Source organism: Limanda limanda, chromosome 3 (genome assembly GCF_963576545.1).
Source record: "Limanda limanda chromosome 3, fLimLim1.1, whole genome shotgun sequence".
Taxonomy (NCBI): domain Eukaryota; kingdom Metazoa; phylum Chordata; class Actinopteri; order Pleuronectiformes; family Pleuronectidae; genus Limanda; species Limanda limanda.
Genome location: NC_083638.1, coordinates 9676062 through 9703954, shown reverse-complemented (window position 1 = coordinate 9703954; position 27893 = coordinate 9676062). Strand labels below are relative to the sequence as shown.

General features: G+C 39.9%; 2 protein-coding genes across 2 annotated transcripts; one reads left to right on the top strand and one right to left on the bottom strand.

The window, feature by feature from the left end:
* Positions 1-9182: 9182 nt before the first annotated feature.
* On the bottom strand, positions 9183-14310 carry LOC132998060 (cell surface A33 antigen-like). Its single transcript, XM_061067547.1, has 7 exons — positions 14271-14310; positions 12606-12763; positions 12291-12507; positions 11172-11339; positions 10486-10602; positions 10228-10363; positions 9183-9618 (listed from the first exon to the last, which is right to left on the bottom strand). Exons 1-7 carry the CDS (start codon positions 14308-14310, stop codon positions 9183-9185), a joined length of 1272 nt encoding a protein of 423 aa, XP_060923530.1.
* A 5101-nt stretch (positions 14311-19411) lies between these two features.
* LOC132998870 (gastrin-releasing peptide receptor-like) lies at positions 19412-24666 on the top strand. The gene is made up of 4 exons (XM_061068614.1): positions 19412-19719; positions 22957-23308; positions 23707-23820; positions 24385-24666. Exons 1-4 carry the CDS (start codon positions 19412-19414, stop codon positions 24664-24666), a joined length of 1056 nt encoding a protein of 351 aa, XP_060924597.1.
* Positions 24667-27893: the final 3227 nt, after the last annotated feature.

Genomic DNA, 27893 nt, shown 5'->3' with positions numbered 1-27893 from the left:
TTTGCCATCAGTCACATCAGGTGCTTAAAATCATGCTTATCATCTTATTTTGAAATCCAGATGGCAACATATCCGGTAGTAGTTGTGCTGGATTACTCAGAAGGGTGAGAGGCTCTAGTGGAGACAATGGCTCGAGGCAGTGATGGAGGGAAACGGGAGAATAAAATATGAAACATAATAAAATATTTATAACAAAATGCAAAATTCAATTGAATGAATTCCCCAGATATTAATATCCTAATCAATAGTAGTGCTTAACTACTAATACTACTACTGCTGCTCCCAATGATGATGAGTATCATAAAATAGTTAGAATTCTGACAATTATATTTTACAATTTATATTATCAAAAACGTATTCATTTAAAAAAAGAAAAAATCTTTAAATCCAAATCGTCAATTTCATGTGATCCAGTGAGAACTGAGTTGTTTTGGAGGATTTGTGTTGCCCTCTAGTGTTAAGGATTCAGAGAAGCAGCTTTATTCCTTTTCTTCAGCTTTATTTTTATGAAGGATATTTAAAATGTACAAAAATCGCCGTTTCACAAATACAGAAAAACAAAATATGTATGTTATATATTTCTCAGAGCAAGTGTCGTCGGTGAAGAATTTAGGTCGAGTAATTGTCGAGACCCAAACCCTGAATTTTTTATAAAATGCACTTGCTGTTACCACGGTGACAGACACACCCCACAGAATGACGCTTGGTGAGTTTAAGAATAGAAGCCATTGCTCCCATCACACTACTTAACTGTACTTTACTGAAACAATGCCACACACCAACAGGCACATTTTGAACCTGCAAAAACATGGTTACAAAAAGACATGTTAAAATCATGATTTTTATTTACATTCAAATTTTATTCTAGCTCTTGTTTCTATTATGTGGTTAAAAAAAGAAAGATATTAAAAGCACTCCGTGGAATGAAGGAGACGGCTGTTTCCTGCATTAAAAAAGTTATTCTAGTAAAAGCATAAAGAGTAACACAAAAACCAAAGCCCTTTTCTTGGGCATGAGGTTAGCTTCCTGAGATAAAAAAGAAAACGAAACCACCACTACACCCAACAGCAGAGGCCAGTCTTAATCATGACAACCACACACACACACACACACACACACGTAACGCCATGCATTCTTTTGTGTGTCAACATATCAAGTTGAAAGCTAAAATTCCACATAATTACTGAATTACACAAGTCTCCTCCACACATCAGGCAGAATCTTTGTCTCACAGTGTGTCTCCACTTCAGAATGTGTTCAAACTGGACTGATCTGCGGCACAAACACACGCGCACGAGCACGCGCACGAGCACGCGCACGCACACGCACACGCACACACAGAGTATAAAAATCCTTTGGTCCTGGGGGGTCTGTGAAATTGTTGATCCTTAACTAAGCCTTCATCCATACTACTACGTTTTGCCTCGTCTTGCAGACCCCAGTTTTAATGCCCGTCCATACCAACGCGCCTGGAAATGCATATCACCTAACCACTCGCATACACTGGATCATAACGGTCGTCGTCATCGCAGGGGTGCGTTTGTCCTAATCCTTGAGCATGCAGAAAAAGACTATGGCAATCACGGCAACGGCAGATACAGCGATGAGTCTTACTGCAGTGGAACTAAAGGTCACGTAAGCTGCAGGATTGAAAGAAGACGAGTGAGGAGAAGAAAAAAAAAATCAGAATGACCGATATCACCGTAAATTGCTGTCAGTGTGTATTTACTTTTATGAAAAGCAGAAATGAGAAGGTGTCTCACGTCGCATGACTGCAAGAGTGATGTTGCAGGTAGCAGAGCGGATCTTGTTGCTCGAGGTGCAGGAGAAGTATCCAGACGTGTCTTTGGTGATATTGTACATTGACAGGATACCACCCTCTGAAAGACAAAAGCGTCAGTAACATGTACTGTGCACATTGGGATTTTATTGCTTCCTATGTGATAAAAAAACAAGTTCGACAATGCTGCAAAGTGAATATCCTGGTTGGGGGTGCATTCTTTCAATACATTTACACCCTTTATTTAGTGTTTATTGAGGTACTTTGACTCCACTCTAACACCTGTAATTTTGTAAAGGATCCTAAACAAAGATTTGCATGTTCATATTTACTTATGTAAAAAGCTAATTTGGTGATGTACGTTTTTTGAAATCATCAGCCTTTGAACTCTGCTTCTCCAGTCCTCACTAACACCAGGAAAGTGGATCACATCACTCCAGTTCTAAGATCTTCACACTGGCTCCCTGTCTGTCAAAATTCTGCTCTTGGTTAATTTAGGCCAAAACACATTTCTGATCTGCTCCTACGTTATGAACCATCCAGAACCCTCAGGTCGTCTGGAACAGGTCGGCTTTCTGGAGAAGCAGCGCCCGGTTTGCATCGGCCTTTTATTAAATCAAATATTTACTTATTCTCATTCTTTGTTTTTTACTTTATTCATTATTTTATGCTGTTTTTAACTCTTTTAATTTCATTTTTTAATGCTTATTTTCATAAATTGCTTTTACAATTCGTCATGATGCTATTTGTATTTAATGTACTTTGAATTACCTTGTTGTTGAAATGTCCTATACAAATAAACTTGCCTTGCCTAGATATATCGTTGTTTGCACTAACAATGTAGACTTTGATTTGCTGTATATCTTGTTACAGCCCCTAAACATTTTTTACACTAAATCACTGAAAGATTTGAACAGTGTCTGAAATGAAAGTCTTATGAGCAGCGCACACTTAAACTTTGGCTGAAAGTTGACTTGACAGTTTACCAAAAAGAATAACGCGGCTTCATTTTCACCCCGATTGCAGCCATAGTCATTTTTTTGAAAATGAAAGTTCATGTGCTGACAGATGACATTGATACTTACTGTCCGTGGTTCTGGGTTGTGGTGCAGCACGTGGCATGCACCGTACGTCCCTACTCTCCCACTTATAAGTGGGCGTTGGGGAGCCCTCCGCGGACAAACAGGTCAGGTTGATGTGATATGAGATAATGACTAGCGAGGGTTTAGGAAGCTTGGACTTAAAGCTGCAGGGCAGTGTGATGTTGTCCCCTCTGGCAAACTCATATTCCTTCTGCGGGATGACGACCTCAAGGGCTCCAACGCTGGACAACGCTGTCACAGGTTTAAAAAGTAAGAATGAATAAATTAATAATACACACACACAAACACACACGCACAAACAGAAGAAAATTCCACTGATCAATGTCTTACTACTGTGAAGAATGTGTTATTACTGTTTTGACTGTTTTCTGTGAACTTAGCTGATACAACATCATTGTCTTACACCTCCTGTCGACCATTATTTATACAACTGTGTGGCGGATTTCATCCGCAGTTTCCTGTTATCATATTGTATAAAAACCTTAATTTTTAACTTCTTGTGGTTTCACTCTGAGCCATGTTGCTGGATGTGTAACCCTCCACAGAGCTAATAATTAAACCTCTAAGATGACTCCGGTCTGACAAACTCATTATTTCAAATCTCATGATAAATTTCCACGACAAACTTGGTGTCACGAACATGATCGCTTGAAAGATCGTCTGGACCCTAGAAGTCTTCGTTGGTTGGCCACCCGGGAGAGAAGAAAAAACAAACTTCTGCCTCAACTTCTGACATTTAAGAGAAGAGAGGACCAAAGTGACTGGGGTTCCGGACCTTCTTCACAGGGATCCAAATACATCTCTTATATCTGATGAGATGTTGAAATTCAGGTTTTTCATGACTGCTTAGAGGATTTATCAAATAGAAAATCAAACAGACAAAGGAAAATAGCATTAGGATGTCTGATTTACCCAAATCTAATGAAATAAATGGAAGCTTTTTTTTTCTCAAGGCTCAACAGCGACAGTTAAGAAAAATTTCACAAAACCTCTTCCATAAGGTTTGAACATGATTTTCTGTTGTCACATTTATCAATCTCTGTTTTTGCCTTTTCCCGATGATTCTCTGAATGTTTCCAGCATTGTTTGGTTGTAGACTTATCCAAATTTTTTTTAAATATTTTTTATTTACTTTGGATAACGGGGAGGAACACAACTGTGTTGCTTTATTTCAAGTCCAGTGTTCAACACAACCTGACCTTTCTGACAAACCTCTTTCTAACTCTGACTTGACTCTGTATGTAGATGGGTCCTCTTCACGTGACCTTGTCTCTGATACTAATTGGTTTTTCTGTTTGATCAGATAACGATGTTCTCCTCTCGAGTTCTCTTCTCACCCCTCAGCCCAGACACCACAGAAATATGCAAATTTGCTACTGGTAAAACACCCACAGACCACACTAACTCTAGATATGCATTCGGTGTAACTCATGATTTTGACGCCCTTTGGCAAATCAGAAACTTAATCACATTTCAAATATACCACTTCCTCTGTTTCAAACAACAGCCATGTCTGTGTGTTTCTGATTATAAAAAGTACTTTTGAATGTACCAGCAGCTCTGGAGGAAACGGTCACTGCACTGAGCAACCTGTGGTTAAAACCAGTCAGAAGTTAAACCTGCTAATCCTAAACTAATGGAAATAATACTTTACTTGTCCTCAAGACAAAAAGGACGGCATGGGTCCCTGCTTTATTTTAATGAATTGAAGGGCAGCCTTCAGGCAGAATATTTACAGTCACTTTTTTTCCCACATTTAGATTTCATTTAGATTATTTAGCCTTGTTTAGATTTATTTTCTTTCTGATTAATTGGTTTGATCACTGATTACTTAGTTTTATTTTATTTTGTTCTTTGTTCTATGGGCAATGTGCAATATGGTTGACGGGTACTGTGCAATCCGGGTTTAATGGCTTGAATATTGGTGAGTTATTGGCTCCATAAACTAATTGAGTAGTTTTTTGTGTACTTTGTAATTTTTTGAGTAGTTTTTTGAAATGGGTAATTTTACTTTTACTTAAGTAGATTTTGACTGAAGTATTATACTTCGCTACATTGGAAATTACATCCGTTACTGCGTAAAAAAAAAACATAGTTCAAGGCGCAAGGCAATTCTCACTGCAGTGGTAGACAGTGTTGTGCGCGGGCACACCTGCCAGTAGATCTTTTCCGTATTATTCAGGAAGTGCCTTTTAAAAATAAAAGAAACCATTTCAAAATAAATGTATCAAAACTTTGATTTGTTGTGCCTTTTGTTTGCAGGGTATGAATAAATAAATAGGGAAAATTAGCAATAATAAAACAAAATTAAAAAGACATTTATTTTAGTAATTGATACATATGAGGTACAGTTTAAGGCAAGGGGTAGTGATGGATAAAGTTTTCTTTAAAAACAAGTTAAATCTTTCATTCTCACTTTCCACCTTAAAACTATGAAATGAACTGAACAAGGAACTAGTTCAGAATTTAAATTGTGAATTATTAACGTGAACTATTCATGTTTACTTGTATGAACTGAATTTTGAACTAGTTCATGAGAGGTGTGAACTTGCACAACACTGGTGGTAGATGCTGCATAGAGCGGACGACCAACAAGCGGAAGCATCGAACTTTCCGTAAATTGAGATTAAAGCAGATGAAGAAAACCCGTGGCCACATCTCAGCAAGATGTCTGTAGACTAGTGCTCTAAAGGTGGACCAAAGTTTAACCAAATGTTTAAATATACAGTGGGACAGCGGCATTTTAACTTTTTATTTTAGCTGTCATGTGGTTTATGTCTTGACATGTCCTCCCAAAAGTTCTTAAATGTTGTGTTCACATGTTAAATGTTTGACATGTTTAATGTCATTGCACTTATATTTGTAAAGATTCTCCATTAATTAAAAATAACTGTTTTTGGATTGGATTTTTGACCCCTTTTCCTTTTTTGCACTGTATAGGAGCGGCCCCCATCAAGTTGCTGGAAGTAACTAAGTAACTTTTACTTAAAGTATATTTTAAATGAACTACTTTTTACTTTTACTTGAGATTTTTAGATGGGTACTTTTACTTGTACTTAAGTAAAATTTCATCAAAGTAAAGGTACTTTTACTTGAGAACAATATTTCAGTACTTTTTACACCTCTGACTGTCACCTAAACTTTTTAAATACTGCAAGTCATTGAGCAGCAGGTCGGTGCGTTCATCTGAGGAGACGTTGAGCCGAACGTGAAACTGACGCTAAACAACCTGCTGCTCTTCATCTTCATCTTCATCCTTTTCTCTTACCTGAAACACAAACGAGGAAAATCCACCACTTCAGCGTCAGGAGCATTTCACTCATCCTGCGGGAGAAGTTCACCAAAGTTTCCCCCTGATGTTCGAACTCTTCTTCTTCTTCTTCTTCTCTGTTTCTCTCCATCCAGACAAACTGACACATAACGGGACCAGCGTCAAGCTCGCCAAAATAAAACTTTTTTTTTCAGGCTGCACGTTTCAAACTAAAAGCTTTGTCGACACACGCGGTGAATGCGAGGATGTGCATAGAGGAAAGGATTAGTGAGTATCTACATGTGGTGTGCAGTGGTGGAGGAAGAACTTAAAGCTTTACTTCGTTAAAAGTACAACTAAATAGACAAAAACATACCCGAGTCAAAGTACCCGGTAACCTTTCTACTAGATAAAAGTACTTGCCTAGTAAGTTATTTTATTAAAAGTAAAAGTACTTACAGAGTTGTTGCTTTTAAATATCTTTAAAGTCTTAAACTTACTTGCATACCACTTGCTTTTACACATCCTAAATGTATTAAATGGAAAAGTACTGCATAGTACTTGCTTTTAAATATTATAAAATTATAAAAAATAAAACTACGAACAAAGTACTTGCTATCAAATATCATGCATTTAAATATCCTTAAAGCATTAAAAGTAAAAGTACTTGCAAAGTACTCATGAAATTCATGCTCCTAAATATAGTACAGTAGTGGTAAGATTAGTAGAGACTCATTCATTTTAATAAAGAATGCTGTAGATGATGCTATTGGAAATACTTGCATATTAATTATTGGCTGATTGAAGTGTCTGTTCAAACCTCATAATTATAGACTAAAAGTAAATAGACAAAAATGTACTGAGGTACCACATCAAATTTTCTACTTGAGTACAAATAAGTACTTGCTTTTAAATATATCCAAATATCAGTCTCACCTCCTCTCCTAATGTAAATAATCCAATAAACATCAGGTGCTTAAAATCCTGTTTAGCATCTCATTTTGAAATCCAGATGCCAGTAGTTGTGCTGGTTTACTCAGAAGGGTGAGAGGCCTTAATGGAGACAATTAGGGCGGAGGGATGGAGGATGGAGGGAAACGGGAGAATAAAGTATGAAACATGAAAAAATATCTAAAACAAAATTCAAAATTCAATTGAATGAATTCCCTAGATATTAATATCCTAATCAATAGTAGTACTTAACTATTAATACTACTACTGCTGCTACCAATGATGATCAGTATCATAAAATAGTTAGAATCTTAACAAATATATTTTACAATTTATATTATCAAAAACGTATTCATTTAAAAAAAGAAAAAATCTTTAAATCAAAATGTTGTCAATTCCATGTGATCCTGTGAGAACTGAGTTGTTTGGGAGGTGTTGTGTTGCCCTCTAGTGTTAAGGATTCAGAGAAGCAGCTTTATTCCTTTTCTTCAGCTTTATTTTTATGCAGGATATTTAAATTGTACACAAATCGCCGTTTCACAAATATAGAAAATCAAAATATGTATGTTATATATTTCTCAGGGCAAGTGTCGTCAGTGAAGAATTTAGGTTGAGTAATTGTCGAGACCCAAACCCTGAATTTTTTATAAAATGCACTTGCTGTTACCACGGTGACAGACACAACCCACAGAAAGACGCTTGGTGAGTTTAAGAATAGAAGCCATTGCCCCCATCACACTACTTAACTGTACTTTACTGAAACAATGCCACACACCAACAGGCACATTTTGAACCTGCAAAAACATGGTTACAAAAAGACATGTTTAAATCATGATTTTTATTTACATTAAAATTTAATTCTAGCTCTAGTTTCTATTATGTGGTTAAAAAAAAGAAAGATATTAAAAGCACTCCGTGGAATGAAGGAGACGGCTGTTTTCTGCATTAAAAAAGTTATTCTAGTAAAAGCATAAAGAGTAACATAAAAACCAAAGCCCTTTTCTTGGGCGTGAGGTTAGCTTCCTGAGATAAAAAAGAAAATGAAACCACCACTACACCCAACAGCAGAGGCCAGTCTTAATCATGACAACCACACACACACAGTCGTAACACCATGCATTCTTTTGTGTGTCAACATATCAAGTTGAAAGCTAAAATTCCACATAATTACTGAATTACACAAGTCTCCTCCACACATCAGGCAGAATGTTTTTCTCACAGCGTGTCTCCATTCAGAATGTGACCAAACCGGACTGAGCGGCGTGAAACACGGAAGCAGTCACACACACACATACACACACACACACACACACACACACTCACACACATGCATTTATGTATAAAAATCCTTTTCCAGGTCCTGGGTGGGTCTGTGAAATTGTTGTACCTTAACTAAGCCTTCATCCATACTACTACGTTTTGCCTCGTCTTGCAGACCCCAGTTTTAATGCCCGTCCATACCAACACGCCTGGAAATGCATATCACCTATCCACTTGCATACACCGGACATGCGTGCGCCGGCGTAAACAAGAATTGCTCGATTAATAGCTCGTCTCCTGGGTTTGCCAGTAGTAGCATCATTGTAAAATGCAGAACAGCCGTTAGCAGAGGTTAATGTCAGCAAGACGTTGTGCTCGTCTACGTCACAATTACCAACCATCTCGGTTGCTGCCCATCCAGACTAAAACGCTTCCAAACCTCAATCGATCTCAAATGAAAACGTAGTATTATGGATGTAGCCTAAAATGGGATTATAACTGTTGACCCCACCCCCCCACTTCATGTGAATTAGACAGGTTTTTTGGTCACCCTTTTCATTTCCTGCCCTTCCCCAACTGATCCTCCGAGTCGCTTGCTTCCAGTCACATCTATTTTACATTACCGAGATTAACCCCCCTACCTTAAACTTTACCACCTCTCAAACATGTGATAACAGATCATGTTTAAGTCTAGTAGCCTATACATGTTGCCATTTTTTGAGCTAATTAGGTCATAGCTATAGGTCTACTGAGTCAAAATGTTGTTTGAAGCAATTAGATCACAGCGTGAGGTGTGAAGTAGAAGATAGAAGACATTCGTTGGTTCAGACTGGAGTACTTAGTCGTCATAATCCTTCCTCAGTGGTTTATTATTTGGCACGGGTGGTCGATCATCGTAGGGCTCATCGTAACGGTCGTCATCATCGCGGCGGTCTCTGCGTTCATTGGTGCTCCGCTCATCGTCATGGCGCTCGTTGCGATCACTGTACCTGTCACGGCGGTCAGAGTAGTCGCTCCGGCGGTCGTTGTAGTCGCTGCGGCGATCATCGTAGTCACTGCGGCGATCATCGTAGTCGCTGCGCCGATCATCGTAGTCGCTGCGCCGATCATCGTATTCGCTCCGGCGTTCGTCGTTGTCCTTGCGACTGTCGTAGCCTCTCTCGCTTCGATCCTCATTTCGGTCACCTTCAACACGTGTCTCCTCCTCCCTATCAATTTGGCGACGCTCACCATTTCTTGGCGGCTCTTTGTCGCGGAACTCTTCCGCAGGGGCTCTGGAAAGATGACACACATTACTTAGACGGGGCAAGAGTTTTCGTTTTGTGCATTTCTTAAGGGACATTTGTGTTGGCTGCTGGATACAGTCCGAAAACAAATGTAGCTAATAATGATTTCTTCTTAACTCTCTATAGGAACGATTATTTAGCTTTCTCAAAAACAATGGACCCTTCCTTGTTGTGCAACAGGTTGTTTGACTCTGCCTTGTTTAAGAAAGCTAACTTTAACCTGTTCTTGTTTCACTTCTACATGTTGAGCACCTGTACAACTAGTGTCTGATCTTCTGAGTTATTATTGACTCTTTGGTTGTGCAGGTGAATTGTCCTTTTGAGCTATTTTCTGCTAACTGAGGCATACAGTGAAACCACAAAACGGTAATTGTAGTTTTTCTTCTTCCAAATATTTTGTAGAACTTTCACAGCCGTAGTTTCTGCAGACCAAAGACTGTCAATTTCTCTCCCTATGAACCTCAATGCTCTAATGATAAGTCTTACAGATGGGTCGTATAAATCTTCCCCCAAATTAAAGCATTCTGTTCATCAGTCAATATGTGAGCGCTTGAATGTTTTTTGCATATGTGCACAATTCTTTTCGGTTGAAATTACCCCAAGGCATATTCCTCCTCCTGCCTCTTCTTCTTCCTGTGGCGGCAGCAGCAATAGACTATGACGATGAGGGCGGTCAAGGCAACGACAGATACAACGATGGCTATTATTGCAGTGGAACCAAAGGAAACGGAAGCTGCAGGATTGAAAGAAGACGAGTGAGGAGAAGAAAAAAAAAAATCAGAATGACCGATATCACCGTAATTACTGTCAATATGTATTTGCTGGGGTAAAAGCAGAAATGAGAAGGCGTCTCACGTGGCATGACTGCAAGAGTGATGTTGCAGGTAGCAGAGCGGATCTTGTTGCTCGAGGTGCAGGTGAAGTATCCAGACGTGTCTTTGGTGATATTGTACATTGACAGGATACCACCCTCTGAAAGACAAAAGGGTCAAGTACATGTACTGTGCACATTGGGATTTTATTGCTATCACTAACACCAGGAAAGTGGATCACATCACTCAAGTTCTAAGTTCTTCACACTGGCTCCCTGTCTGTCAAAATCCTGCTCTTGGTTAATTTAGGCCAAAACACATTTCTGATCTGCTGCTACGTTATGAACCATCCAGACCCCTCAGGTCGTCTGGAACAGGTCGGCTTTCTGGAGAAGCAGCGCCCGGTTTGCAACGGCCTTTTATTAAATCAAAGAATTACAAATTTTCTGACTCTTATTTTCATTCTGTATATTTTACTTTATTCATTATTATATATTATATATATATATTCTTATTTTGCTTTTACAATTTGTCATGATGCTATTTGCATTTTAGGTACTTTGAATTGCCTTGTTGTTGAAATCTCCTATACAATTTTTTTTCCCCCTAGAACTTGGCTTGACAGTTTACCAAAAAGAATAACGCGGCTTCATTTTCACCCCAAATGCAGCCATAGTCATTCTTTTGAAAATGAAAGTTCATGTGCTGACAGACGACATTGATACTTACTGTCCGTGGTTCTAGGGTGTGGTGCAGCACGTGGCATGCTCCGTACGTCCGTACTAGCCCACTTATACGTGGGCGTTGGGGAGCCCTCCGCAGACAAACAGGTCAGGTTGATGTTCTGGCCGTACTCTGCCTTTCCCTGGAGCTTACAGACGGGCTTGGACGGGGCCACTAGACAAATTAAGTGAAAAATTAGGTGTGATTTGTACACAAAATTAACAACAACTTCTTTAGTAGCACACAGTATAGGAGTTATATAATATTACATCCACCCTTTGGCGATATGAGGATCTTTGAGGGTCATACAGGGACTGAAGCCTATCGCAGGGATAGGTGGAGTACACATTGGATAGTTGAGTACACATTGGAATAGTTCAGTCTGCACCTGGTATCAACAACTATCTCGAAATGGACACCGCTAAGTTCCTCTGTTCATACCTGGCAATACAATGTGTCCTGAATGTGCGTGATTGGATCTTACTTCCTCGTTCTATTTGCAAATAAGCATGGATTATATGTTTTTTTTACCCAGTCTGAGTTGACAGAAGTGTCCAATGTCAGTGTGTGTGAGAAGATAGAGAGCCGAGTAAGAAGGGCCTGAATGAATCAATGTGGCCAAGGACACATTTGGTCGGCGCTGAGTTCAGGTCTGAACGCACCCAAATGTTTTTGCTGTATGAACACAAATTTGTCCTGAGCCACATATGATGGACAAACTACTCAACTGACGTCCTGCGACCTGCTCAAGTTTCACAGTGAATCTAAAGTAGTTTTACTCTTCTCTGTGATGATACAGCACAATATTACCACAGATCACCACAGAGCACAGGAAGTGAGATCTGATCACGAGTAGAGACACATTCAGGAAGCAGCTTCAATGCCGCGTGTGGACACATACACTTAATTTGTTCCACTTGTGATGAAATCTCTCATGTCTGGTGTTAATACAGGTCTGAAGGGGGACATAGAAATGTACAACCTTTGTACCAACCTGCATGTCTCTGGAATGGACAGAGCAAACTCCACTGAGGACGCCGTGACATTATTTACACTACAGTGCGGGTTATAACAAAACAAAGATGAAAAACTGATAAATTGTTCACATGGGATGCGTTACTTTACCTAGGACAACCAACCGTACATTGGCTGCTGGTTTTCCCTCATCATCACCTGGAATCATGACACGACACTCAAACATTTTGTTGTCTGCCAACGTGATGGAGGACAGTTTCAGGTTTGCCTGGCCAGTACGAGGGTCTCCGCCCAGAGACACTCGGCCTTCATATATTGACTTGATGTCAGTGAGTCCAGTATTAGAGTAGTAGGTGAGGATCAGGATCTATGGGACAACAACAACAGCATCACAGGAAAATTGAAAGAGGAACAAAACAAAGGATGATGATAGTGAGACGGACAAAAAGGACTGACCTCCTTAGCGTTAGCAGTTGGAGCCTCAGCCGACCATGAGATAATGACTAGTGAGGGTTTAGGAAGCTTGGATTTAAAGCTGCAGGGCAGTGTGATGTTGTCCCCTCTGGCAAACTCATATTCTTTCTGCGGGATGACGACCTCAAGGGCTCCAACGCTGGACAACACTGTCACAGGTTTAAAAAGTAAAAAATAAAAAAATATGCAAGCCATTGTCTATTATATAAAAACACTGAACTACAATCTGCATGATGAGGTTATCAGGTTTCGTGCACCTTTGCCCAAATTACTGGGAAACTGAATTTCACACAACACCCCACCCTCACGCCCACACACACACACACACACAGACACAAACACAGAACAAAAACTGGTTGAAGCTGTTCCAGGTGATTTATGTTGGGTATTTCACAGACATTTGCTCTGGGTGTAGCGGCAGTTATCTCACTAAGTGTAACCCAATGTTGGCAGGTAGACTATTTTACAATAATATTATTTTTTCAAAAAATGTTTTTCAATTGCTTTCATGTCATGAGAACCACTGACTTCAAGCATTTGCGGGGACATTGGGTAAATAGGCCACACCTTGTTTTGGGGATTATGGTGCATCTCTTAATTTATTACCCCACATTACCAACTTGTTTCGGCACAGTCATCCGGTCCACATATTGCATGGAATGATGGCACTTGGGCGGTCCGCTCCTGTTTGCTAAATCTAGGCCATAAGTAAGCCATAGCAACAACCACACGCTAACCAAAGTTAGATAAAAGCAAGTGTGCTATGTTTGTCCAGGGTAGTCACAGCAACTTCAAGGATTTAGACCCATATGACATGGAAGCTATTGAAAACCCAGACAGGAATTTATTGATAGTCCTGAAGTGAGGGCCCTGTGTGAGGGTTTCAGAGGTGAGAAAACCATCGTCTCCCACATGAGTGAGGCTGAGTAACGGCTGAGGACGCTGCTACAGAACAGTTTCTACCATCAGGAATTTGGAAAAATGTGAGAGAACTGAAACACACGGTGCAATAGCTCTACACACACACTCCATACGGTTAAAGTCGTTGCATTTGCATCAAAAACCCCACCACACCTTTGAATGTATATAGTCTTAGTTTCGTATTGTCTTTCTACCTTGCTTTTATCTTAATTTAACTATTGCACTGCTGAGCTGACCGGTTTCTTCTTGTACAACAACTTTTATTGTAATGTCGGCCCTGTGTTAATTTGCATATTAAACATCTGAACCAAATGTCTGTCGAATAAACACGAAAAACAAGACATCTGATCTGAGTAAACTTACAATTAGCTTGCTATGGCCATTTCATCGACTCAATTATTTACTTAACGAACAAGAAAATAATCAATCAACATATTTCTTTGATGCAACCACACAGACTCAAATACTTCATTAGAAACCAGAAACGATTCTGCCTATGAGGTCAGAGCAAACAATATAAAGGCTAGAGGGAAATTGCTTTTAATATTAAACGATTTCTAGATTTAATGCATTGTACATTTTACTTTGTTTGTTTTAATCTATTTAAAAAAGGCTTACTACAACAACAACCTAAGGACACAGGACAACCGGTTCCTTTGGGGCCTGTTGAACGCAAACAGGTGTGGCAGCTCAGAGAAACGAAGGCTGTTGGTTAATTCTCAGAGGAAAACTCACCCAGACACAGAACAGCTAAAGCACAAATCCTCCCCTCCATGGCTGAGACTCCTGTCCTCTTCACACCAGCCGGGAATGACTCTCCTGCGCGGGTTTTTTTTTCCTCTCAAATGAACCGGAGCCGCCCGGTGCGAAGTTGCATCGAAACCAAACCCGTCGGTGTCCCTGCAGGTGATGTCAGGGTGCGGTCCGCTGCTTCCTGGTGACTGACAGCTCTCTCAGCCAATCAGCGCGGCCCCTGCTGTCCAGGTAACATTCTTGCTGCGCCCACCTGACGTGCTGCGGCTTGTCCCATCATCCAGTGCGTTGGACTTTTCCAGGGAGACTCCTCACAAAGTCTGGATCTGACACAACAGGTGCCGTTTATTATTAAAATACAGTAAAATCTGATATATTCCTCTTGAACTCTAGAGCTGATGGAGTCAATATTAGCTTCATTGTCTATTCCCTTTTAAATGTTCAGCTTTATTTTGCAAGAAGAGAGAGAGGAAGGGTGTTTGAGGGAGGACACAACCTAACACAAAGAGTTGTTTACTGTGCAGTGAGAAGCTGATGTGTGCTGTTGGAACAAGAGAAGCATTTGGTCCCGTCAGACTGGTTTGACAAGGATTTATCACCTGAGGCAGTCTCTCTCTCTCTCACACACACACACACACACACACACACACACACACACAGAAAGAAAGAGGGCGGGGGGTGTATACCAGATTATTATCCTCGAATGTCTGATGGGAGATTTAAGTTATTTTTACTCTGGAGAATCTCCTGATATTCTCCGTAGATGTGCAAAAGTCTGAGGGAGAGTTCATGTCTGAAAAAGGTTTGCGTTTCCTGGTTTGACCTTGGTTCTAGCTTGAGCTTCTCTGTGTTACACTCACATAACATTACTCATTGGTTGGCAAAAAATACCCAAGAACACCGTCTTACATTATGTCACACACAGATGAAGTTTCTCACAACTTTCTATAAGTTAAACTTCATATTAAATTCATCGTGTTGTAATAATAAAATTATAGTAAGTGAGTAAGAAGAAATGAAGAAAGAAAGCTGCTGTGTTCAAAATGCCTCTATGTTGTGTTTCCATTTTGTTTCACAACTACACTTATTCACTCCATATTGGGACACTCCAGTTAAATTATGTAATTCAACCTCAAATGAGGGAAGATGTAAGAGGTTGTTTAAAAAGATGCTATGAGAATATTACAAGAGGGATCTCAATGGTCTAGTGAGAGTGAAATGTTTTACATACATTTTTTTGTACAACTGGAGTGTTACAATATGGAGTGTATAAGTGTAGATGTGACATATCTAGATAAATATAGATATCAGTTATTCCGTATAAGTTTATTCGGCTCAGTGCAAGTTCACCAGAGCTTAAATTTGGCATTTTGTGCTAAACCACATTCTAGACAGGCGACTGTTACGAAGGACAATTAAACTGTGTATTTCCGCTGTATTGATCATCATTGGTTTGGTATTTATGTGACATTTTGTCCCTGACTCATATAAGTGACTCATTTACTTTATTGTATAATCACAGTAGAGTCTTTTCTTTTTCAGTGATACATGTAAATGCACAGATGCATGCATTTACTGTACAAACATAATCGGGAATTGTAATGAATTTACTTAATAACTTCCTAGTTTATGCATACAGCTGATATTTCCATCTAGGGTACAGCTCGACATAAACATTGTCTACTCATGTCTTGCAGAAGTAGATCCTGAGTTAACTTGAATTCTATGGTGAGCTTTGCTGTACTCTGTGGTGGGACTGTCCAACACATTTAGGATGCAGCTATACATAGGTCACACTTTAACAGACTGTTCCAGACACAGAACATTACATTCACACACACCCCCGCCCTTGCCTGTGTAAACCTTTCTGCAGAAAAGCTTTTACAAATAAACTTACAAAGACACCTTGTCTCAGAACCTCGTTTGTTGACCAATTTCCACCGCAGAATGTTTTACCACTCTCTCACCTCCAGGCTCCTCTCATTTTGTCTCTGGTATCCTCATTTCCCCTCCTTAACGCTACAATCAATTTCATCTCTTGTGCTGTCAGCAGTCTTATCTCGCCTCCACATAATGACTCCGGACCCCAAGGTACCTTTCGTTTGCTATCTCATACAATTATAGCCGGTAACATTGCCTGGCGGCTCTTGAGAAACCACAGAGACACACGGGGATTAGAGATGTTCTTTCTCAGTGGCATATTACATCCCAGCTGGATCATGCTATTTCTGCGCTTGCCTCTGTGACGTCTGTGTTAAAGAACCAAGTTAATGCATCACCTGTAAGGGGGTCTTTTATGGCTCATCTTGAGAGCCTGATGGACCAGTTGCCCCCTTATTCATCTCTGGTACCTGTGGAGGTCCATTGTCCAGAGTCTGTGGAGACGTGACTTCCTGCAGGAACCCTGTGACTACCAAGGGATCAGATAAATTTGTTTGTTTGTGAAAAACACCTCAATCTCACAGCTCTCAAAGAAGAACGACATGACTCACTCTCAGGTTAATGCAATTCCATCGCTTTCAGAATGTTGTCATATTTTCCAATTACCGGAGGCTGAGCACAGAATCTTAAAAAAAATGTTTCAAGGTCTAAGAGTAACTTCATCATTTAGGGAATCTAAAAACATGATAAAGGTTTGCTTCACTTTATTCATACCCACACTATTGGTATGACAGTTAGTACAAATACTCATGTCCTCAGAGTGAATAACAGTAGCTTTGGTCCTCCCTTAAATGTTCCTCTTGCACCACCATCTGGTCAAAATGATTATTTGTCCAATACTTTTCATGAGGACAAAACTCCTGCAAAAGTAATTCCATCACCATTGGCTTTAATGTCCAGTGTGTACTATTCAGGTGAAAGGAATCAATTGAATATAAAATAATCCTAGTGATGTATTCACTAGTGTGTTTCATCTAAATTGAACGAAATGTTAGCTTTACCCTATGGCCCTTTATATCTAAATACTTTATATTAACATCAGGAGCAGGTACTCTCTACGGAGGCAGCTGTGTTTTTACAGTAGCCCAGACTGAAGGCTGCCCGAGTCACCGTCATGTTTGGAAGGGGTGGATGAGGTGAGCGGTATTCAGCTGCAACATGCAACATCACCACTAGATGTCCCTAAATTATACACACTGAACCTTTAAATTGTACTTTGTATTTAATCTCAATGACCTTGGTATCTCAGTGCAACCTTACAGAGTGTGGCTTAGCATGGTTGTACACTCAGTCTAAATTAATGTGAGTAATATCAACGAATGGATACGTGGGAAAGTACTAACAAGGTTATTTGAACTTCCAGCTTGTCATGAGAAAGTAATCACACTGACCATGAAATATTGAATAAGTCCTATGGATGAATGGGATTTGAAAAAGCGAAAGAAAGACCTGGTGAAATAATTACCCTTAAAAGCAAGTAAAAACATAACTGTGCCCTGATCCACTCAGAAGGTGAAACGCTTACCGAATTCTGAGAGATTTCCTGGGCAGAAAACTAATGAGAAGCAGTCCAGCTTTTCTCTTTATCTTTTGCTTCCTCATGCTGCTCCCTTTTCAGTTGAACCATGCTGTGAATATAGCAAACAAAAGAATTGGTCAAATTGCTCAGTTGCAGATAAGTGAAACATCTGAGAGCTGCACAGTAATTGATTTCCAGAAGATGTGCTCCCCTGCTGGCGACTCCTCTGTGTTTACATTTCAGTTTAATTACCTCGGACGAGGGGGTTATGTTTCCACCCCTGTCCATTTGTTTGCATGTAAACAGGATTATGCAAAAACCACAGCATGGAATATGAAACATGTGCATCTAACTCTGTCTCTTTCATATGAGGTTTGCTTTAGATTTAATATAGAACCACGATTCAGCTGTCGCCCCTGCATGGGAGACAACACTGGGAACTGTGCTGCTGGTATAAACTTGAAACTTGATTTTGTCAGAGTCTATTGCTGACGTGAATAAACATAGACTTACACAAAAAAAATAGACACCCAAAAACAGTGTTGTCACTGTTTTTTCACAATGATGTGCTGTTAGTTCACTTTGACAGTAAAAACATGAATTCATTAAAATACAGGACAAGAGGAAATAAAAGGATAACATATTTTCACTCAGACAAGTAAAAAATAAATAAATACGTAAATGTCTCTTTGTAAACCAATACTTTTATTCTTCTCTAAAACATTTAGATAGATAGATAGATAGATAGAGTACTTTATTCATCCCCGAAGGGAAATTAAGTTGTCATAGCAGCCACTATATTTGAATACAATAGAATAAAATAAAAAATATTGAGGTAGAAAGAATAAAAAACAGAAGCACAAGATAAAATAAAATAAAATAGGCAGATAAAGTGCAGTGGCAAGATGATGGTAATAGTACTGATGATATGATGGTAATGTTATTGTTAGACAGTATATCAGAATAGTACAGTATATATAGTATATAATATACATTTATATATGATAGTAATTATACCAATATAAAAGCAGTATATAGTAATAATGGCAGCAACAGTATATATAATAATAATAGTAATAGTGATATAATAATAGTAATTATAACATGTACACATGTATAAATATGTGTATATAGACTTATGTTTACAAAGAATATACAGAGAGTATGATATAATATATGATATATAGTAGAGGTATGAATATAAGTATTTGACTATAGAATAGGTAATATAATATACTATGAGTGTAAGAATATGTAGACAGAGTGTGCAAAAGACAATATTATTGTATAAAATGATATATAATATCAATATGGTTTATATGCACACATAATTTCAAATATTCAACTTAATATCATGTTGTTTGATCTCGTTAATTCATATTGATCTTTGAGCTTTGCATAGGCGCATGCTGGGTGAGTTGTGCGCACTGGGGGACAGCCCCTATAGAGTAACACGCTCCACACTGAGGAGGACACCAAGTTGGACACCTAACCCTCCTCAGCAGTTCTCTCTTCCTCTCATCAACCTGAAAAAAGCTCCTCCGTGTTTCAGTTTGAATTACTTCTACAGAAATCTCTTGAGCATCAGCTGCTGTGACTGCTGGGAGCCAAACCAGCCATCTGCAGCCAAACCTTGCGCACTCCTCTCCAGAGAAGCCGGACCATGCTGCTCTCCGGCGTCGCCATCGCTTCGGTTTACGGGGTCATCAGCGTGTTGGGTCTGATCGGCAACATCACCCTCATCAAGACCTTCTGCTCGGCCAAGTCCACTCGCAATGTGCCCAACCTGTTCATGTCCAGCCTGGCGCTGGGGGACGTGCTGCTGCTGGTGACCTGCGCCCCGGTGGACGCCAGCCGCTACCTGTCCGAGGAGTGGCTGTTCGGCAGGGTGGGCTGTAAAGTCATCCCCTTCATCCAGCTCACCTCGGTCGGGGTGTCGGTGTTCACTCTCACTGCTCTCTCTGCTGACAGGTAGGCTTCCACCTCTAGTGTCATTTCTATACCGACCAGGAGTCATTTGATGAATAGCACTGGTAATCGGATTACGGGCCAACAACATGACAACTCAAGGGGCTTTACATGAAATATAAAACGCATCATACAAATGTTTTTTTTTTTTACATGTATTTTTGTGTCTTAAATGGTGAACAAATATACGCGTGTGCTGATCAGAGGAGTTTTACGCACGAAGATGGCGACTATGTCAGGTGTGTGTGCGTGTGTGTGTGTGTGTGTGGTTTGTGTGGTTCAGGTATTCAGGGACCTGAATCTATTTACACATTATGGGGACTTGTCTCCCCATGGGGACAAAAATCAGGTTCCCATAAAGAAATGTTTTATGTTAGGGTTGAGGTTAAGATTCACAGTAAGATAAAGGGGTTAGGCAAGTATAGGTATGGTAAGGGTTAGAGCAAGTCTCTTGGAAATCAATGTAAGTCAATGTAATGTCCTCCGACGTTATGGATACCTCTGTGTGTGTGAGGTTTGTGTGTGTGTGTGTGTGTGTGTGTGTGTGTGTGTGTGTGTGAGAGAGAGAGAGAGTGTGTGTGGTTTGTGTGGTTCAGGTATTGTGGGACCTGAATCTATTTTCACATTATGGGGACTTGTCTCCCTATGGGGACAAAAATCAGGTCCCCATAAAGAAAAGTTTGGAAGTTTACGTTTGGGTTTAGGTTAAGATTCAGGTTAAGATAAGGGGTTAGGCAAGTATAGTGATGGTAAGGGTTAGAGCAAGTCTCTTGGAATTCAATGTAAGTCAATGTAATGTCCTCTGATGTCATGGATACCTGTGTGTCTGTGTGTATGTGTGTGTGTGTGTGTCTGTCTGTTTGTGTGTGTGTGTGTGAATGTGAAAATGAACACACTGCATGGTTCGAACATTGTTCAGGTAAGGATAAGGTTTTGGTTTGGGCTTCAATGCAAAGACCTAATGAGCTGCTGTGCAAACATGTATGTGTGGGTGTTTTTCTTTTCCTCTCTTTGTCCCTTTCTCATGGTCACTGAGTCATTGCCTCTCAGTCACAGAAACTCCTCATTAACATGAGATTTTTTCGCACCTATAAACCCCAAAAACGTGGTGAAATTCACATTAAAGTCTCACTGGAATCAGTCCTGCAGCCACAACTTGGATTTTGATGGTGATGTTTTAATAATTAAAGATTTAATCTAGGACTGAAATTTATCACAAGATCATTTTCATCAAAAGCAATATGACCTAAGTTCAATAGCATTGCATTGAGCAAATATGGTGAGGAGTTTTAACAGATAATTGGTCTTAATGTTCTCGACTGATTCGTTAAATGTTTTGTTTATCAAGTGTTTTTTTCATTTCTGTTCATAGAAAAGAGGTTAAACTACAGCCTTCACTCAGGAGCAACAATAACAACAAAAAATAATGGGAAATGTATTTTTTTATCAATAGTGACCTCCATTAACCACATAGCAATGACGCATACAGAAATGGAAGACATACAGATGGTGCAGAAAAAGACTAATGAAAACATTTCTTTTAATTTATTTTGCGTACTAGTATTCTGATGTTTTGCGTGTTGCTGTCTTCTTGTTGTACCTTATTCTTGTGAAGCACTCTGGTCAAACAAGTTGTTTTAAATGTGCTATATAAATAAACGACATTTCACATATATAGCCTAAAAGTTAAATTTACAAAGAAATGTGTTTTACTAAAAGTATTACAAACCCCTTAATTCTGGTGCGGATGTGGATCAGTGGACTGATCCATATATTTTTTTTACATATTCCTTATTGTCCTAGAGAATAAAAAATATTAATAGCAAATAGAGTTCTATAAGCTCCGTCGTTACAGTCGCTCGTCCAAGGAAACAAAGTCTCCTACTGCTAAAAAGTCTACAGCAGTATTTTCGCTTAGCAGTACAAGCGCCTCTGTGTGTGTTATTGGTAATCAATAACTTTAATTGCATGCTGCAGCAACAGGAAGGTGTTTGAAATGTTAGAGAGCATTAATGATCAGAGGTGAGACGGCTGCTGAAGAAGTGACTGTTGATGGGTTTTCCAAAACATTTCACATTTCACTAATCCCCTGTGTCTGTCAGGAGTACACAAACTTTTGTGCCTTCGCTTTGTCATCATCAGCTCCTCGCTCACTGTCAGATCTGTCCACAGCTCTGGGTCAGCGCTGGACAAAGGCCCTGCAAACTTTTTGCCCTTGTTTAATTATCATTTTACTACACAAGGAGAAAAAGCTTGGGCCGCTCTCATTCAATTTTTATCAGTGACAGTCACTTTGTTGCCTGCAAAATAGGGACAGGGTTGAAATAGTGTTTTGCTGAAACATTTGCATGTAGTGCAGGTGAGCACTGTAGTTAAAATGGTTAATTATCTGAAGAAGAAAACACCACAAAAAAACAATAAAAGACATTTTGACTGTGATCCTACGATTTGAATATTCATCAAAGTTTCCAGTATTCATCTCGAAGGCTACAACTCGTAGGGTGGTGTTGTAAAAGTACTGACCTACAGGAAGTGGAAAGGGACTTATTATTATTATTATTGTTATTATTGTTATTATTGCCACACAGCTTTTGTAAAAGGGCCTGTGCGCTTTTCTGGCTGCTCCTGCGTATGCACAACTTTTTATGAATAAGGCAGAGCTGAGGTGATGCCTGTTGTTTCCATGGACCAAGCGTTGTTGCCTAGATACGATAGCAATGTTCTGTTATTATCACACTCCATGGTTATTATATGTGTTGTTAAAGTGAGGCCTATTTTTCGATTGGGAAGGTTGTTTGTCCGTCACAGGGCACATACACTCAAACAATCATGCTCACATTTACACACCCGGCCATTTTCTTTTCACCCAAAGTGGATGTTTGTGAATGGAATCCAACCAACTTCTGTTTAAGTGTGATGGAAGACACAGGTATTTGTAATATTTTATCCTCCTATGAGAGATGATCAAATCCTCATCACTACATAATTTAAAATTATCGTTATTTAAAATTCACAGAGGACGTGAAGGGGGTGAAGACAAAAGTATTTGATCGCCTATCCAGAAATTACGCTAAAATATCCATCTTGCAAATTTGGAGTCAGGGTCTGTGCATTTGCGATCGGGAGATTGAGTGATACACGCGCTTGACCAACCTACCTACCTACCTTTCTTCCTTCCATCCTTGCTACCTACCTACTGTGCCTACATACCTTTCTTTCTTTCTTTCTTTCTTTCTCTAGGTACAAGGCCATAGTGAAGCCGTTGGACATCCAAACATCATCCACCACGAGCAGCATTGTCCTGAGGGCAGCTCTCATCTGGCTCTTCTCCCTGGTCCTTGCGATCCCCGAGGCCGTCTTCTCTGACCTCCACACTTTCAACCTCACCTCCTCCAATGAAAGCTTCAAAACCTGCGCGCCTTACCCCCACGCTGGGGACCTGCACCCTAAGATCCACTCCATGGCCTCCTTCCTTATTTTTTACGTCATTCCCCTGCTGATCATCTCTGTGTACTACACCTTCATTGCCCGGAGCCTGATAAGGAGCGCCTCAAACCTGCCTGTAGAGGGCAACGTGCACGCAAAACGACAGGCTAGTGTTAGCGTTATCAGTAATGGGACTGTAACTCAGTTTACAATATGCTTATATCATTTAATTCTTTAAATCAATCAGTATTTATATAAACTAACTAATTAACTACTCAGAAATGAATTTACAGAGAAGATTTTAATACAAGCTCTTTAAATACTGGAATCAGTTTATTATATAGTATGTAGCCCCAAAATTCTCTGAAATAATATCAACAACATAACCTCAGTGAACTCAATAGTTACTTTGGCTATATAAAGATATATTTATATATATATTACAATTTGTTTAACGTTGTGATAACATTTTGTTTTATTTGTTTCTCTTCTTCTTTTTGTTTCGATGTCTCTTCTGTTTACTAGCATTGCTCTTTGTTTTGAAGTTTTTTCAATAACCCGCAGGTTGAATCAAGAAAGCGTTTGGCGAAGACAGTGCTGGTGTTTGTTGGCCTCTTTGCTGTTTGCTGGCTTCCCAGTCACATCATCTACTTGTACCGCTCCTACCACTACTCCCAGGTACATTCAATCACTTACTGACTATATTTCAGATATTTTCTTGTTTATATACAATATGATTATATTATCTAGTTACTGTGTTTATGTTATATTAAATAATCTTTACTGTGTTTCATCATTTTTCTCATAACACCTACATTCCTCCCTAAAACAATAGGTTTTGTAACCTAATATCGTAACCACAAACCTAAATAAATGTATGAGTTATCAACTGGGCAGGTTGAAAATGAATAATTAATTAATAATTACCAATGATCAAGTTAGAAATTAATGATGGAACAGACGTTAACACAAGTTAGAATTTCATCAGGTGATAAATAAATAATTGAAAGTGGAGTGAAATGAAAATGAGAGATGGCCACAGTCACTTGTCGGGGCATTTTGCATAATTTAGGTAACTTTGTGAATCAGATTCGAATAATCTGGAAGAACATTATACTGTAACAATTCTGATTCTGTCCGTTCACAGCACCTCAATATCCGGGTGCTGTATTTCTATTTGTTTGTATCGTAGTATACTGATACATTTCTCAGTTTTGCATCATCTGTCTTTGCCCCGGCCAGGTGGACACCTCGCTGGTTCACTTTGTTTGCAGTGTCACAGCTCGTATCCTGGCTTTCACCAACTCCTGCCTCAACCCGTTCGCCCTCTACCTGCTGAGCAAGACCTTCAAGAAGCAGTTCCAGCAACAACTGTGCTGCTGCTGTCGTATGATCCTCACACACTCCTCACAGAGCCCGACACATTACAACACACGTGTGACCTCCATCCGCAGCACACACTACTCTGTGGCAAGTCTGAGCCTCATCAACGGCAGACAGATCTTTCAGGAGGACTGTGTGTGAGTGAGTGTGAGTGTGTAGTGTAGTGTTGTGTAGTGTAATTATGTATGTTGTCCAAAAAATAATACCATGTTCCACTTGCCACTCGCCACAAACCAAATTAGGTGCAGCTTGTTAAAAATAAATGTGGACGTAACAGAACGTCTCTAAATGCGGGATGTTCAGTCACAGCTCAGGCACAATTCACATCTTCAGTCATATCAGAGACAGCACAGCCATGCTTCAAGCTGAAAACAAACATCTTTAACATGTTAACATTCTCAGAGGGACAACACAACCATGGACTGTATAAAGATGGACCACTAAAGTGAAGCCATAATGTCACCTGGAGGTCATAAACCTTGTTTCCTCCATGTTAGTGGATGGGACATAGACCAAACTAAAAAGTCAAAGTACCCATTATATATGTTATTCTCAAAGATGGTTTCATTCATTTGTGGTAGTTCTAATCACGCTGTTAAATGTACATTTTTTAAATAAATTGGTTGTAATTTGATTCTATTAAATCGGGGGGAAACATCATGATTGACAACTGTGACTAACCAGTGGTGGAGCGCGTGCATTGACAGGACCTCGACAGCTCAGCTCCACCCCCAGTGGACAGACTGGCTCTGAATGACTCTGGCTCTACTTGGCAGCGCTCGTATCCAGCAGCATACTGATGATAACCTCTGTAGTTCCAATAGAGTCTCTTGGGTCGAGACGTTCCTTCACTGAAGGGAAGGAAATCCACTTGAAATAAGATTTCTGGACCGAACTATATTGAACGAGATTATTTACATCTGCAGTGCCGCTGCCTTCATATGACAGTTCAGTCAATGTGATCCACAGGGGGATATTTATATGTATGTGGATATTCTTCTGACTATTGATGTGTGAAACTCTGCCTGCACCATATAGCTGTGTATATGTATATATCTCTAAATGTCAGGTGCTGTGATCGCTGTGAAATTTAAAGCAGAGATACTCTTTCAATGTAAGCCGTCCTGTGGTTACAGGCTGTATATTGAGCCGTGTCCCTGTTGAACACAATGCGAAAAATAAACACTGAACGTGAAGGCATGTGTTTGAGATCACATTTCTAATTTAGTGTCGGATTATGCAACGTGTGTTCTTGTTTCTTCTAGCTGTGTAAATCCAGTTTACAACCAACAGAAGGTTCAGACTCATTTTCTCTCACCAGTTGAGGAAAAATAATGTGAAATAAATATAATTTAATTTAATCCCTCTACATTATATTGCAACGTGAGAGTGAATGCTCGTGTGCACCTTTTGTACTTGAGTTATTTTCATGGCCTCGGCCGTGTGTATACATCACATAATTTCAGCCCCACTGTTGACTGGACATGATTATTCTGCACTGTCACATAGATTTACAGTCACCACATCAAGCCACAGTTTCCTAATTTGGTGCTTCACACAGGGACAGGATCATGCCCAGGTTGTGACGAGTGGGTGTATAATTCAGTCTGGATAGTGTTTGTTTAATTGTGGTGCGAGTCCGTTGCCAAATTTCTGTCCTGCATGGTCTCAACCTTCTACTTAACAAGTCATCTTTAGAGTCTGTGGAAACTCTGCAATGTAAATAAGGATCCCTTATTATCTTTTTAGTGTATGGAACGAAAGAAAACAAATGAAGACGAATATAAGTCCATTCACACATGTATGAAATCCCCTTTTTTAAGTTCTACCTGCTGAAAAGTGTTGCTCTTGGATTTTTAAGCACATTAAATGAATCCAATAAGAAAAGTCCTGCCTCCCGCAGAATTACAGATACGACATAAAATAAAATAATTTTAGGTCAGAATGTGTAAAGATCCTCAGGCTAGTTAAAAATATTAATAAATTAAATAAAATGAAATCCCCACTCATCTATGTTGGCGGTTTTGTGTTCGAGCTTGGGTCCTCGACCAGATTCCTGGCAGCCTGGGGGTTCTGTGGTGCAGGATCCTAGCTGCTGCTTGGACTGAATACATTTGGACACAGATCTCGGGTGTTGCTCTGCTTGAGCCACTCTCCAAGTTAGGGGGTTACAGCCTCGTGTCGATAACCTCATGCACCAGTGGTACCTTCACGTTCCACATCTTCTCTTGCTCCTCTTTCAGCCCTTGGTATTTTTGAGCTGCTCGTATACCATCTTCTTGATGTTGCAGTCGCTTGGAATCGTTACATCCATCACACCTGCCTCCTTCTGCTGTTTGTCGACCGCCACGATATGCCACCTGGAATGATGGCTCATGGGTGGCCCACTCCTGTTTGCCAGATCTGGGCCACAAGTAAGCCACAGCAAAACCACATGTCAACCAAAAGTTAGAAATTACTTCTATGCAGTTTTGGTCCATATTTACCACATGAGTCGCTTCACCTCCTTGCAGCGAGCAGGTACCTAAAGTGGCCCATGTGAATGATGAATATGACCCAGATAGCACAAAACTAGTTTGGGCAACCTTTGGCCCATTTGGTTGACATGCAGTATTGCTGTGGCTTACTAGTGGCTCAGATCTGGCAGACAGGAGTGCACCACCCAAGGGCCATCATTCCATGTGGTATCTGAACTGGATGTGGGATGTGGTCCAAATCTGGGCCAGAACAATTTTGCTATGTGGGATGCATAGGTGTCTTATAAATAAAATGTGAATAAAACGTAAAGAATAAACACAATTGTCTGAGTCAGTTGCTCCAGACATTTCCTTTCTAGTGCTGCAAAATGTCTGAATATAGATGTAAATGGGGCCTTGACTACTCAGAAATGCCTGAATAGGAGGGGAAAAATAATGACACACTTCCGCCCTCCTGCGCCTCTCACACAGTCTCTCTAAAGGTCAGCGTTATGGGCTCTGTATGTGTTCACCGAGCGGCATATTGATCCATATGTGGTTGGCGCCCTTGTTACATGCCCGTCTGCCTGGGAAGCGACCAAATGCAAAGTGTCAGAACTATCAAAGCACATCAGAGAGCTGAAATGTCATCGCATTATTTCCCACACTTGATGTCAGTGTCCTCTCATGGGGAATTTCTCACTTGTGACAGAATTTATAATTGGTAACACTGGGAGGGGGGGGCACTTTGCCACATCAGTAATCCTCTGACACCAGAGCAAAAGTGAATCCTCTGTCATATAAATCAATTGATTATTTTTGGTGTCCTTGATCTCTGCTTTTGCATATGATTAAAAGGAAGATGGGATTTTTTTATAGTCTCTACGTTTATTATTGTAATGCTGTATAGGG